General features: G+C 42.2%; 1 protein-coding gene across 2 annotated transcripts in view; it reads right to left on the reverse strand.

Annotated features, from left to right (window-relative positions):
• pik3c3.L (phosphatidylinositol 3-kinase catalytic subunit type 3 L homeolog) overlaps window positions 1-16,182 on the reverse strand; it is a 155,262-nt gene that overhangs the window by 93,173 nt on the left and 45,907 nt on the right. For both annotated transcript variants that reach the window (XM_018246626.2, NM_001093367.1), the window contains 5 exon segments: window positions 11,529-11,600; window positions 9,903-10,007; window positions 8,846-8,938; window positions 8,227-8,412; window positions 28-179 (listed from right to left, as the gene is read on the reverse strand). In XM_018246626.2, coding sequence (XP_018102115.1) covers window positions 28-179; window positions 8,227-8,412; window positions 8,846-8,938; window positions 9,903-10,007; window positions 11,529-11,600 — 608 coding nt within the window.

Genomic DNA, 16,182 nt, shown 5'->3' on the forward strand with positions numbered 1-16,182 from the left:
TAACGTGAATTAAATAAAAGCACATACCTGTCTGTTTCTGGGTTTATTCCAGAGGTGGTCATGCTCTCCAACATAGGTCCTTGACTGTCCTTCTTGGTTGGCTCTAAGCCACTCTTTATGTCTTCAAAATTCTCATACTTCAGCGCTTGTACTAACTGTAACAGGTACATCAGCAGGTCCTACAGAGACAAAACCCCATTAGACTTCTAGATGGTGGATGACTTGTTTATTATCTTTTACTAAAGATGGTGCCAACTAATCTTTAATCATGATAGCCAAACCAACTGGAAGCAGTACTGAAATTGAATACTAGAGTGAAATTCCGCCACTCTCTATTCATTTCTATGGGATTTTTATAGGCATATTTATCAAAGGGTGAACTTTCACTTTCACCCATTGATAAATACGCCTTTCAAAATCCCATAGAAATGAATGGAGAGCTGCGGAATTTCACTCTAGTGGCGCAACTTCACTCTTTGATAAATTTACCCCATAATGTCCAGCGTGGGTCCAAATTCAGAAACCTGCAACCCACATTCACATCTCTACCTGCTTGAACCTGCTCCCCAATCCGGGACACACGGAGTGTAAGAATTTTTTTTTCCCATTCTCACGTGCTAGCATGAGACACACAATCCACTTATGCATTATTGATTCATTTAACCTTAAGGACATGAATAAACACAGACTTCAAATTAAATCTTCGAGTGCAAATGTTTGCCCTTTAAGTGTCATGTCTTTGAATGGTGTCTTGATTTTCAACTTGCAGTGCTTTCCCTAGAGCTGAGGTCCACAGGCTGGGCCCATGTATCTGAATGGTGCTTTTCAGCTTGCCTCAATAACATATGTTGCAGTTCATTCCCTAGAATTGAAGGTCCACAGGCTGGACCGATGTCTCTGAATGGTTCCTTGCATTTTAACTTGTCCCAATACCATGTGCTGCAGTGCTTTCACTAGATCTAGAGGTCCACCGGCTGGACCTATGTCTCTGAATGGTGTCTTGCTTTTTTGCTTGCTTCAATAGCATTTGATGCAGTTCTTTCCCTCGAACTGGAGGTCCACACACTGGACAAATATATTTCAATGGTATCTTGCTTTTCAACTTGTCTCAATACCATATGCTGCAGTGCTTTTCCTAGAACTGAAGGTCCACAGGCTGGACCCATGTCTCTGAATGGTTCCTTGCTTTTTAGCTTATTTCAATAGCATATGCTGCAGTGCTTTTCCTAGAAATAGAGGTCCACATGCTGGTCCCATGTCTCTGAATGGTGTCTTGCTTTTCAACTTGCCTCAGGACCATGTATTGCAGTTTGTTCCCTAGAACTGGAGGTCCACAGGCTAAACTCATATCTCTGACTGGTTCCTTGCTTTTTTTAGCTTGTCTCAATACCATATGCTGCAGTGCTTTCCAGAGATCTGGAGGTCCACAGGCTGGACACATGTCTCTGAATGAACCTTGCTTTTCAGCTTGGCTCAGTACAACATGCTGCAGTTCTTTCCCTAGAAATGGAGGTTCACAGACTTATTCCGGTCCATTGCCAATAAATAGGATATCTAAGTTGCCCACAGGTGCTTGCCCATGTTTATCTCCTGAGGTAAGGTAGCACTTGTGAGTGTGGTGTAGAAATGTATAACTTACTGTAGATGCAAAACCAACATTAAGAGTTTTTCTCAAGGCTATAACAATGAGTAATTAAATGTAATATGTACAACAATTAAGGTAGTTATGGAGGCCAAACACTATTAAAGGGTTTTAAAGACTTGCCATAATCTATCGCTCAATTGGCAGGAAAATAAAAGAAGTACTTGTGTTATGTAGGAAGAACGTGTTCAACCACAGGACGTCAATGCAGCCTTGAATACGTAAATGAACGCGCATCACCTTATACACGAGCAGAGAAATATCCATAACAAGTAGACACTTATGGATAAAGCTCCATTACATAAAGGGCATGCTTCGACTTAATACATGCAAAGTGGGGATGCTCGGGTAACCTTGAGCGAATCACACGTAATAGTCCTACATAAGAGAGCTCTGATCATAACATTCCCACTCCTGACATCAACACACTTGTCTATTTCATTGTACAGGTATAGGATCGACTTTTTGGTGGGGGGTGGGGTTGAGATAAAGTGTTTTTTTTTTAAATTTTGAACACAAGATTATAGATGTAACACTGTTTTTAAAACTGTGATACTCACCAGCATTTAGTATAACAGTAAATAACATATTTGCAACCGGACAGCCTATTTATTGAGACACCCAGCAGAGACACCAGTCTAAATTAAAAAGAAAATGGGGGATAATTCCTAGTACTTCATTAATCCTATATGCAGTATATGCATTGTACTAAAACTAAGTTTGAACCAAATCCACTATTTAGGATTCAGCTGAATCCCTAAATCCTTCATGAAAGATTTATCCAAATACCGCACTGAATCCTAATTTGCATATGCAAATTAGGGACAGGAAGGGAAAAAAGTGGGAACATTTTTTACTTTCTTGTTTTGTGACAAAAAGTTACGTGTTTTTCCTCCTCGCCCTTAATTTGCATATGTAAATTAGGATTCAGATTTGGCCAAATCCAACTCCTGCTGAACAAGGCTGAATCCCTATCTATAATTCATATAATATATATAATAATCATAAGCTACAATTGCTGTATGTTCAAGATTTGATCCTGTTAATCTTCAATAGAAAACAAAAATTTAAAAAAAAAAAACTCATAAGCTGCAGGCCATGGCTTTCTGGGAAGCTTTCCACTAGTTGTTAGAACATTGCTGCAGAGATTTTTCTCATTTTCTCATCAATCCCAAGAATACTAGTAAGGTTGAGCACTGATGTTGGGTGATCAGGTCTAGCTTTCCGATTCCTCCCACAGAAGTCCTGTTGGGTTCAGGTCAGGTGTCTGTGCAGCCCAGTCAAATTCTTCCACTCCCATTTCTGCACACCCCTTCTGCAGGACCTGGCTCTGGGCAAGGGTTTTGTAAGACGCGCCGGGAGATTTCTTCTGTGTCTTATCTCCCAGGCGCCTCCAGTGACGTCACCTGTGCCGGCCGCACATTTTGCCGCATTTTGAATTTTTGCCACCAATTCCTCTTTAAAAGGGACTGTCTCCATTATAACAGTGCCCAAGCCAACTTCTGTTTACAGATCCTGCCGATCTGTTCGTTTTTTTTGACTACTGCCTGTTTTGACTCTGATTCATGCCGCCTGCCTCTACCATTTTGCCCGTTTTTTGACTAGGTCTTGCCTAATCCTTTCCGGTACCTCTTTACGGACTTGTTACTATCATACGCACTAATTCCTTGTCGGTTCCGCAGCAGAAAGCCTTGGGTCACAAAAGGGCGTTGGTGAACACCGGAATCCACAGGGGTACCCTGTGCATCTGAGTGTACCCTCTGTTTTCAAGGTTCCTGATAGACGAGTATGTTACAGGGTTATTATCCTGCTAAAACAGGAACGGCCTTCCACAAATTAGGAAGCACCAAATTGTCAAAAATGTCAATGTATCATTCTGTGGCACCTGTGTTGGCAATGATGGGTATCGTTTCAATACTTTGAAAGGTTGTCAATATACTTTTGGCCATGTAGTGTACTTCAGGCAACAGAAGTGTCTTGTGTGTTCTTTCCATTGCTAATTTAGATAAAGTGCTTAGGACGTCCAACATGATCCATGTAGCAGGACAGTTTTTGCACCATACCACATGTGTAGAATGAAGATTATAATACAATTATGATGTAAAGCAACGAAGTCCTTGGAGCCCTTGAGCTGGCGGAGGACATACAACCACGTCAAGGGTAACATCTGACCCACTGACGGCCAGTTGGATTGTCCTGATAACAGTTGGCTTGGGTTTTAGATGCAGCAGGTTTAAATTAAGTGGATGGCATGAGTCAACAGCCCACATTGCAGAATGTCCCAGTGTAAGCTTATTTAACTACCAGGTTCCACTAGCTTGGTCATCTTTCTCCTCTTCTTTGAGGGTGGAGAACATGTTTGATAAGCTGCCTTATGGGCACAGGGCACCATTGTGCTTCCACATCAATTCCCTTTCCCATGAGGCTGAGAATTCAGGACTTGGTGGAGGTATGTAACTCAAGGAGACTCAAGCTCAAGCAAGTAATGGCCACATGGCGGGACAGCAGCTGTCTATGGGAGGGCACTCAGCAGCTCCACCCTATGGAACAAGTCAAGTGACTTTCCTCCACTCATGGTGCTTCAACTGATCTTTGGGAATTTCTCAGGAACCCCAGTTCACTGTAGGGTTAAGTTTGCTTTCTCTGGGCCTCTGTAAGTGCTTTAAATGGGCGATAACCATGAACCCGTATGACTATCAAGACAAAAAGTTGACAACAAAATATCTTTTGATGGCATTCGAGTAAAAGAAAAAAACCAATTTATGTTGTACATGGAAAATCTTCGGGAAAGCTCCAGTCTCATTAAAGAGTTGCTTTGTTCCTTCTTTTCTTCGTTTCGGCACAAAAGAACCTATTCACCGCAGAGCACCGCTGCGCCTCTCTAAGCGTTTCAAAGCTCAAAAGGTTACGGCAGAACTGGAAAAGAGATTGAATATTACAGGCCACTTGTGAGCTCAAGAAATAAGGGGCCTGACCCGCCGGCTTGGAATCAATATATTGTTCAAACAAGTAATGGAATTTAAATCAGATTATCAGACAGGGTCAGAATTGGACAAGTTAAAGAGGGGCTCGTCATTCTGCTGCACAAAGCCACTGTAATTGCTCGTCTGGTAACTCTCTAACTGCCACATCCCACTAGGCTCATGCAGATCAACGATGGAAAACAAGTGGCGACAGCTGTCAGTTTCTGTTTTCTGAATGACTGTATGCAAAATATTTAATTTGGCGATTGCTAATCCTGACAGTAAAAACAATATCCACTAAAAGTTGAAAAAGAGGAGAGCACTCATACGCAGATTAACCGCTTGTGATTATTTATTATTCATGCTGCTTTACACGACATGTTTCGGGCAGGTGTTGCCCTTTCTCAATACAATATATGTAATGTGACAAAATGTGATATATTGTTTAGAATGCCCTTGCGGCCTTCAATACATTGGCAAAACTAACAGGAAATTAAGGGAAAGAATTAACGAACACATAAGAAATATAGAAAAGGGAGTCATGAATCACAGTGTGTCAAAGCACTTTAAAGAGTGTCATAATCAGAAAGCCAAAGATTTGAAATTTTGGGGTGTAAGCATAGTACAAAAAGATTGGAGAGGGGGAGACTTAACAAGGAAAACATTACAAGAAGAAAGCAAATGGATCTACAAAATGCACACATTCATACCACAAGGGTTAAATATAGATATTAACTTAAGAGCTTTTTTATGAAAGATACTTAATATAAAAACAAACAAAATGTAAACAGGGAATAGAAAAGCAAAATAATAACATAAGGTGAATACATGTAGGAGAGATCAATGAAAAAATATATGAACTGAAAGTTTTTTATGAAAAAAACAGGAAAAACTACATTTCCCATGATTCTCCTTAATTGTTGCCTTTATATGTTGCCAAAAGGTATGCATCATTTGTATATATATGTGTATGAAAACAAAGCTTATTGATTTAGAAAGAAAAAAAAGGGGGAACTACATCTCCCATGATCCCCTCTGATCATTATCCTTATACGATGCTAAAAATGTGCCTTTTTTGTATATACACTTTGGGCTGTATTGTTGTATTGTGGCTTAATGGGGTTTTTTAGCCAGAGGGGTGATGAAAAGGAGGTGCAGGAGAGAGATATACTGCCTTTATTATATTGTTGAGAAGACTGAGAGTCCGCCAAACCGGAAGTGAAGACGCTGGAACGCAAGCTGGAACGCACAAACCGGAAGTGAAGGCAGAAACGGAACGAACACGCTGGAAAGGCCTTTAAAAGGAAGGATACAAACAAATATGGCAGAGACGCCTCTGAGGAAGCTGGTAACACCCAGCGAAACGCGTTAGGCATAGTTTGGGGGACACAACAACCTAGATCAAGGCACCTGAAGTGAGCTGACAAGAGCTTGGAGTGAGCTAACAGGATTGCCCCTGGGGACCCCAGAAAGACTGTTGTTTGGACTCAATGCGCAAAAACCCGCAAGGGAAATGTGAGTGTGAATTTTAATTGTTTTTAATTATGTTTTAAATAAACGGTGTTACACTATCATCATTTGTATTCCTGCTTGGGAACTCGGAAGGAGTGGTGAGCGCTGAAGGAGGAACCCGAAAGAGATTCATGTTAAATACACCATACCACGGCAGTGGTTTGTAAGTAGGCATTTATACAGAAGGTGGAGGCATCTGCATCTTTGGAATATATTTTATTTCACAGGAAAAGCACTTTTCTTTTCTTCTGTCCACCTGTATTGCCACTCTATACCCTCGTTAATAGCCATTTAAAGAAGAAGGGGAGAACACATCCACTTAACATCCAGTGCACGCACGGGGTGATATTTCACATTTGTGAACATATTGCGCTATGTCTGTTTTTTATTTCTGTTGCCACAGGCGCTGATCAATTCTTATACATATCCCTTTTGGGGGGTATATATATGTTCGTAATCCTGACAGTCACAAGTTTCTGTAGGTACAGGGTGTTTTGGTGCCTCTTGCTTAGTGCCTGGTGCAGTCAGTGGTAACACAATGGTGGGGATGATGATAAGAGGGGACTGGGCCAGGGAGTGACGTCTCTTATAGGGAGGGTACTGGGGAAATTTAGGCCCGCGACCCAGTGGGTGAATAAGTGGTAGCCCCCAAGCTGGCCGACAGGTTTTGGCCTAGTCCACACATCATCAACAGGTGGCAGCTCCCCGTTAGGAAGTGAGGGCAATGTCACACATGGATGCTTTAAGCACTTTAAGCCTTGTGCCAATGTAACAGCACCCCAAAAACATAATGATAGCACCCAACACAGTCCCCTTCATAGACCATCACTGAAATTACACCAGACAGACACTGTACACAGACAGACAGACACTGTACATAGACAGACAGACACTGCACACAGACAGACAGACACTGTACATAGACAGACTATACACAGACAGACACTGTACACAGACAGACAGACACTGTACACAGACAGACAGACACTGTACACAGACAGACACTGTACATAGACAGACAGACACTGTACACAGACAGACACTGTACACAGACAGACAGACACTGTACACAGACAGACACTGTACACAGACAGACACTGTACATAGACAGACACTGTACATAGACAGACAGACACTGTACACAGACAGACAGACACTGTACACAGACAGACACTGTACACAGACAGACACTGTACACAGACAGACACTGTACACAGACAGACAGACACTGTACACAGACAGACAGACACTGTACACAGACAGACACTGTACACAGACAGACAGACACTGTACACAGACACTGTACACAGACAGACACTGTACACAGACAGACACTGTACACAGACAGACACTGTACACAGACAGACACTGTACACAGACAGACAGACACTGTACACAGACAGACACTGTACACAGACAGACAGACACTGTACACAGACAGACAGACACTGTACATAGACAGACTTTACATAGACAGACATGTACATTGTTCATAGACAGACAGACAGTTACATCTATAAACAGACAGATCTTTAAAAGAGAAATTGGATTGCAACAGGAATCAGATCTTGATGTAGTGGATTGGTTGGAGCAATGTGACAGTATTTCTGATTTAATCTTAGATCATAGAACATAATCCATATGATTTCTATAGATTGGGGCAGACTTGTCTGGCCAGTTTAGTAATTTATTTCTTTGTTTTTACATCCGCAGCCCTGCTGGAACCTCTGTCTACATAACAAGCTCCCCGTCTTATGCCCCGGAGGGACCCCACTTTACATCTTATAAAATCTCCCACTTCTCCTCCTGTGAATGTTGTTCTGTCACTGCCATTGTCGTTGGTAACTGACTGCAAGCTGATTGGTGGAGATTTGAATCCAATCCTCTCACTGTCATCTGGAGCTGGAGTTTCTGATGAGTATCACCGGATTACTTGGGAGTCCAATATCCAATCGGCAGGGGCTGTTTAGACATTTGCACACTTACCGTATTTATTAAGAGTGGTGTATTACAGAACTGGGACATGATCAGGGAACAGGGCTAATTAGAGATCTGCAGTTGAAAACATTATAAATATTTGGGGTGAAAGTGATCCAACGCAAGTCTTACCTCATCGTCGGCTTGCTGGAGCCTTGCGACTGCGTAACGTCGCACCGTTGGGTTGGTGAAATGGGAGGAGAGCAGCTCCAGAGAATCCTCCACGTCCATCGGCTTCCATTTTCCCAGCAGCTCCAGGGCTTGTTTGGCTTCTTGGGGCAGGTCCCAGTTGACGCACTTCAGGAACTTGGTCAGAGCCTAGAGAATAGCCAAATGAATCCCAGTAGGGTTAGTCCACTTCTACATGTGTGCAGCAGGCAGCGAAGGGTTAAATGAAACATCTAGCAGTGAACCAATCATGTCGCAGAATTTCACTTAACTCAAAACGTCCCCCTAGGGACAGAGTAAACCACAGCCGCTCGGAGATTTATTCCTGTTCAACTAATTTCTCTGTATATGAATTTCTTCTCAAACTGCCACCTGTGCTGCTAATACTGCGAGTCTCTGCCTCGGGGCTGCCTGGGAGTCATTACAGGCAGCAGGTGAGCCTGGGAATTGATGTTTTACATTGGCACATTCATTAAATGAGCTGCTCGGCCTAAAGCTACGGGGGAGGGGGAATAGGAATTTCAGATTTTCCTTGTTTCTTTACATCTGTCGGCCTTATAGTCTAGAAAGTGTCAGTTCTTACCTTCTCCTGACTGGTCAGGTAGGATCGGAACTTCCACACCAGGTCTTGTTCCTCCGACGTGAGCTGCTTGGTCGGGGGGTAACTGACAATGATCTGAGGGTCGAAAGAAATAGGTGAGGGCAGGAGGGTGCTGCTTGTAGCTAGGGATGCACCAAATCCACTATTTGGGATTCGGACGAATCCCCGAATCCTTGGTGAAAGATTCGGCCGAATACTGAACCAAATCTGAATCCTAATTTTCATATGCAAATCAGGGGCAGGAAAGGAAAATGTTGTAAAAAAATCTTCTTTAGTAACGAAAAGTCATGTGATTTTCCTACCCGCCCCTTATTTACATATGCAAATTAGGATTCGGATCGGCCATGCAAAAGGATTCGGCCGAATTCAAATCCTGCTGAAAAATGAAGAATTCTGGCCAAATCCCGAACCAAATAGTGGATTTGATGCATCCCTACTTGTAGCAGTGTTAATGTCTAATGAAAGTAGGGATGCTCCAAATCCAAGATTCGGTTCGGGATTTGGCCAGGATTCTGCCTTTTTCAGCAGGATTTGGATTCGGCCGAATCCTTCTGCCCGGCCAAACCGAATCTGAATCATAATTTGCATATGCAAATCACACCACTCCTAATTTGCATATGCAAATCAGGATTCGGTTCGGTATTCGGTGGAATCTTTCCCATAGGATTCGGGGACTTTGCCAAATCCAAAATAGTGGATTTGGTGCATCCCTAAATGAAAGGCACTAGGTTTACCCAGTAGCATTAATCCAAAGCAACCAACGAGACGTTTGCTTTTAAACAGGTGACCAGTAAATTCTAGCAAGCTGATTGGTTGCTATGGGTTACTGGGCAAGCGTAGTGTCTTTTTTTTTTTTTTTTTTTTTTTACAATACATAAACCCTTTAGTATAAATAGAGATAAATATAAAACGGATGAATTCTGTAACTAATCTACAATGTCTAAGACAATTAACCTGCTCCAGATTTTGGCACTAAGGGAATATTTCCAGCAGATTGTTTCATTGGAAGCCCAGTTGGACACGTAAAAATGGGACTCACGTTAAGCTGATCCCGCGTTGCCGCATTCGGCTTCAGATCGTGGTCGGATGGGCCGCTCCTGAGGCTCCGGGCCAGCTTGTGATGCTTGATCTCCACTAGATTCTCCTACGTAGCAGAAACGAGAAGAAAACAAATAACTTCCTGACTAAAAGGTTGGACTTTCCCTTTAAATAAAGTCGGCTGGTGAATGTTTGTTTCGGGAATTAATGGAAAGAAAACCTTTTCGAGGGTGACTGGGTGGCGTTTTGGCAAAACTGAACAGAAATGAACCAGATGTAAATGTTTAGAGATGATAAAGGTTCTCAGACGCTAATGGAACATTCACTAAGATTCGTTGTTGTGCCAGAGTCCGCTTCGGCGCGCTTCGCCGCACTTCGCCAGGCGTATTTTCGCCAGTGCTACGCAAATTCACGAAAATCCGAAGTTGCGCTCAGGGGAAGCATAAGGTTGCGAAGTTGCGCTAGCGTTAATTCGCCAAGCAAAGCAAAGTTACGCTAGCGATGCTTAATTTGCATACGGCGCCAAATTGCAGTTACAATGGAGGAATACGTAGAATCACTACACAAGCCTGGGAAACCTTCAAAACAGCAAATAACATTTTTATTTTGCCCTACACATGTGCCCACTGTATAGGTAAGTTGCCATGAGTCAGGAAATGTAGGGGGGAGGAGGGGAGCCCCAAAAAAAAATTCTATCTTTTTCAGCCTATTACCCATAAAAAATGAAAAAACGCCAGCTTTTTTTGGGACTTAGAAAAATGTTTAACTTTTTTGGAAGCAATCCCTATCTACTCTATTGCGCTTCGCCTGGTCTGAGGTGGCGAAGGAAGTCTGGCGTAAAAGGTAGCGTTCAGAATCATTCGTGCATCAGTGAATTTGCGTAGTTACGTCCGTTGCGCAAATTTGCCAGGCGTAAGGGTGCGAAGTAACACTAGCGAATTTACGCCAGCGTCCGTTAGTGAATCAGCGAATTAACGAAAATGCGCTACGCTGGCAAATTCATGCTACCGTTAGGCGCTTCGTCGTTTAGAGAATTTGCCCCTTAATTCTCCAGAAAGTGAGAAAATCAATGTTCTATTTTGAGATCAGTTTAATGGAGCAAACAAAAATAGAATGTTTTCTTTTTTTAAGCTTAAAAGGGGTGGTTCACCTTTATGTTAAAATTGAGTATGTTATAAAACTGCCACTTCTAAGAAACTTTTCAATTGGCCTCCATTATTGATCTATTTTTTTTTATAGTTTTATAAATTATTTCCCTTCTTCTTCTTTCCAGCTTTCAAATGGGGGTAACTGACCCCATCTAAAAAAAACAAATGCTCTGTAAGGCTACACATGTATTGTTATTGCTACTTTTTATTCCTCATCTTTCTATTCAGGCCTCTCCTATTCATATTCCAGTCTCTTATTCAAATCAATGCAGGGTTGCTATGGGAATTCAGACCCTAGCAACTGGATTGCTGAAACTACAAACTGGAGAGCTGCTGAATAAAAATCTAAATAACTCAAAACCGACAATTGACAAAAAATAAAAGCCAATTACAAATTGTCTCAGAATGTTACTCTCTACATCACACTAACAGTTAATTTAAAGCTGAACGAGCCCTTTAAGCAGAGGTTCAGCACTTACCATTGACATCTGAGGGTCCGGAACTCTAACAATCTCTGAGCTTGTGGAGATCGGAGTCGATTCGTCACCGTCCTGCAGGACAGAAAAGCAGGAGACTATATTAGGACAGAATTGGGGTGCAGTAAATATACTTTTTTCAGTTCAGTTGTTTTCAAATTATTACCCAGAAATAAAGACTTTTTTTCAATTACTTTCCATTATTTATTTTTTACTGTTTTTTTTTACTGATTAAGGGTCAGGCCACGCTGGGTGTTTTGGGGAGATTTGGTCGCCTGGCGACCAATCACCTTGTTTTTGCGGCGACCAATCTCCGCAAACGCCTTCCCAAACGGGTGACTTCGGAAAGCAAATCGGCAGCGTTTTTTTTTTTCATTTTAGCCGGCGCAGAGTGAGGGAAGGGATTTCGGGAGATTGGTCACCTCTGCTGATTTATCTCAGCCTCTGATGTATTATGGCCTGACAGAAACTACAGATTGGAAAATGGATTTATAATGTTTCCCAAATGTTAGCCCCAGGTCCTCTATTACTATGTGCCTTAGGCCCCGTACATCAGGCCCGGACTGGCACCTAAATGTTCTCTTGTCTATGCCCTGGCTAAAAGCCTCATTGAACTCTCTTTGCACCAGAGCAATGTCTATGCCTGGTGTTTCTTCTCTGGAATCCACAGGATCTTGAGGAACTCACAACCCAAACTTTTGCACTTCCAGTCACCAGTGATGTAGACAGTTTTTGGCCAGTGGACCATTTTCAGTGACTCAAGGGTGATTTGGATTTGTTTTCTGGAGGGCTTGGCATCTTCTTCAGAATAACCAGTCCCAAAGCTAAAAGCTCTGGGCTGTGCACCTGAGACCTCTTTTGGTTACCCTACACCAGTGATCCCCAACCAGTGGTTCATGAGCAACATATTGTTTTCCAACTCCTTTGATGTTGCTCCCGGTGGCCTCAAAGCAGGTGCTTATTTTTGAATTTCTGACTTGGAGCCAAGTTTTGGAGGCATTAAGACCATGTATAACATAAAAGCCTCCTGCAGTCGGCCATTCCACATGTGGCTACCCATTAACCAATCACAGCCCTTATTGGGCACCCCTAGGAACTTTTTTATGTGTGTGTTGCTCTCCAACATTCTTTTATATTAAATATGGCTTACAGGTAAAAAAAAAAAAAGGTTGGGGACGTCTACATTATGTGCATATTCTCTATATAAGTTACTTTCTTTCAGGGACATTTTAAAAGTCAGACAGAGTCTGAAGTCTATCGCAGGCCTAAAAGACAATGTAAATGTATTCCCATCACTGTGACTGCAAAATAACAAGAGGCAAATGAGTCCCTCCCTCCCCTCCCAAATCTGCAATTTTTAGATTTACCCAGAGGATACTTTGTACTCAGCTCGGCTTAAGTTAAGGTCAGATTTGCAGAGCGGCTCTGTAACGCGGCTTGTTTACAGAATATCGAGTGAAATAATATGGACCCAGGAGTTTCAATAGCTAAACTAAAGCAAAACACTCCAGTTGGAGACTCCTTGAAGTAAATAGACGGGAGTTTGTGGAGAGTCTCCGGAGCTTTGCGCTCAACCATATCGAGCTGTTGAACTGCTGGTGAGACTTGGGGGCTTCATATTTATGCGCAAAGCAAAGTTGAAGCGTTCCACAGAAAGTCTTTCCTTGTTGCAAAATGCACATAATGAGCTGCTAAAGAGCGCCTCTCCGGATCCAGAGTACGAAGAATAGTATTTAGAGGGAAATTATGAATTTTTCCATTATGGCTGCCAAACAAATGTGAAGAATGTGTAATGCGTCGTGGGGTTGGGAGGCAAACTCAAAAATAAAGCAGGCGGAAAAAAAAACCCAATATAATTCTAAGCAATTTTCCAATATACACTAAAGTTATTTGAAGGTTTCTTGAACTGCTGGTTGGAGTCTTAAATCAGCTGGCGTCTATAACATTGTTTCAGTAGTTAGAATCAGCAGTACACGGGGATAGTAAGGGACACACTGCTTTCAATAGCAAACCCATTAACAAAAAGCTTTAAAACCATTTAAAACATAATAAATGAGGAGTAGGGTGGCCCAGTGTGTAGCACAGCTGCTTTGCAGTGCCGGGTTCCTCAGTTTGATTCCAGCCAGGGCACTATCTGCAAGGAGAGTGTATGTTCTCTCTGTGTCTGTGTGGCTTTTACTTCCATTTGGTTAGTAAAGCCATAGACAACAGCCACCAGGAACACCTTTTAGAATGGGAGTGTAAATATTGCTTTGAAGGATCTTTATTTATTCTGGACCAGTACAGAAAAAGGTTAATGTAAAAGTTCATATGGATTCTCACCCCTAGAAATACAGTAAATTTGGCTTCCTCAAAGCAGAAAGAGAACACAAAGACTTGGGCTTATTGTATCAGCCCATGATAAAGTGCCTGCTGAAAAATGCATAAGGCCTTTGGAGAGGTCTATGTTTTTTTTCTACTTTTACATCGGTGGCCTTGTGAATCGCCTAAGGCAGGGATCCCCAACCTTTTGAACCCATGAGCAACATTCAGAAGTAGAAGGAGTTGGAGAGCAACACTAGCATGAAAAATGTTCTTGGGTGCCAAATAAGTGCTGTGATTGGTCATTTGGTAGCCCCTATGAGGATTGTCAACCTACATTGAGACTCTGTTTGGCAGTGCACCTGGTTTTTATACAACCAAAACTTGCTTCAAGCCTGGAATTGAAAAATAAGCACCTGCTTTGAGGCCATTGGGAGCAACAGTGCAGTGCAGTTTTGGACTCCAGTCCTTAAGAGGGATATAAATGAGCTGGAGAGAGTGCAGAGACTAAGTGCAACTAAACTGGTTAGAGGGAGGGAAGAGTTAAATTATGAGGGGAGACTGACAAGGTTGGGGTTGTTTTCTCTGGAAAAAAGGCGCTTGCGAGGGGACATGATTAGACTTTACAAGTACATTAGAGGACATTATAGACAAATAGCAGGGGACCTTTTTACCCATAAAGAGAATCACGTACCAGAGGTCACCCCTTCAGACTAGAAGAAAAGAACTTTCATTTGAAGCAACGTAGGGGGTTCTTCACAGTCAGGACAGTGAGGTTGTGGAATGCACTGCCGGGTGATGTTGTGATGCTGATTCAGTTAATCATTTAAGAATGGCTTGGATGATTTTTTTGGACAGACATAATATCAAAGGCTATTGTGATACTAAGCTCTATAGTTAGTATAGGTATGGGTGGATAGAATTTAATTAAAAGTAGGGAGGGGTGTATGTATGGATGCTGGGTTTTCATTTGGAGGGGTTGAACTTGATGGACTTTGTCTTTTTTCAACCCAATTTAACTATGTAACTATGTAACATCCAAGGGGTGGGAGAGCAACATGTTCCTCACTAGCTGCTAGTTGGTGATCACTGGCCTAAGGTATTGGGAGGCCCACACTTGCCTGTAAATATAACTAACGATTTTATGCCCCCCGAGCTGAGGTTCTGAAGCTGCTGCATATGGACTACTGATTCTACTCGGTGAGTTATTTACATTGGTTATTTGTGGCACCTTTTTGTTCCTTTCAGAGCCTCCCACTTACCATTTTCTGTTGGCCAACCTAAGGTCAATATGTACAATGACCTATGAACCTATTGTCCCCTGGGAGAACAATATTATATGATAATAGAGGGCGCTACCTGTAACAATAAGAAAGCCAACTCTGCATTGCTGTTCCATTAGGGTTTTGAACCCAAGCCAAATCAAGACTAAGCATTATACCTAGGAGATCAAAGGAAAAGGAAACTAGTACCATAACAGCCCACCGAGTCCATTTGTTTCATGAACATAATATTCAGCAGCTGGTTTCTATTAAACACGAGCCTTTGGTTCCAAAACCCAGAAGCAGATTTATCAGCTCATGCATGACAAGTAATCTTCCCGCTGACTATATGTCATCGGAGGTGGGCGACAAGGGAGCCTTTTGCAATTCAGCTCTACAAATTGGACAGGTGATCTTTTTACAGTTATTGAAAGCATGACAAGTCCCGGCAGACAAATGTTACATTATTTGCAGAAGGAAGAGAACGGGCCCAGAGAAGCCCATTAGAAAGAAGCTGCATTTGTCAAAGCCGGACACGTCTGGGAGTCGTGAAAAACCAGAGATGAAGGATCTTTTTTCTTCTACCGGAATGAAGGACACAAACTTCTGGCAACTAGATGACACATTTTAAAGTCAATATAACATTTGGTATCTAAAAGAGATCTACAAATTTTAAGAGTTTCAAGCGTTGTAGATGTTGTTGTTGATGAACAAATGTGGCCTACCAGCCAAAAGCAGTGGAGACTATTTCATATTCTCAAAAGATCTCATTGTCCGAGTTATCCAACTGGATAAATGATCCAATAAGTTATTTGCCTGCTGTACATAAAGGTCAGCAAATGATAATTGCTGCTGCCTTTCATGTGTCTAAGCTTTAATCTGATTCTAATGCAGTATTGATCACATATAGCAATGTTATAGGCTGGGGAATGCATATCGGCATGACACAAGGAAGGAGAATGACTTCATTAGAGTCAGGGGTCGGCTTAGTGTCCACTGAGCTCAACTCATTGATGTTGGGTAAATAAACTCTACAGGGCTGTTTTAGCCACTTAGTCTAATGGCACATGGCATTTTTCGACCCCTTGTGTGAA

Source organism: Xenopus laevis, chromosome 1L (assembly GCF_017654675.1).
Source record: "Xenopus laevis strain J_2021 chromosome 1L, Xenopus_laevis_v10.1, whole genome shotgun sequence".
Taxonomy (NCBI): domain Eukaryota; kingdom Metazoa; phylum Chordata; class Amphibia; order Anura; family Pipidae; genus Xenopus; species Xenopus laevis.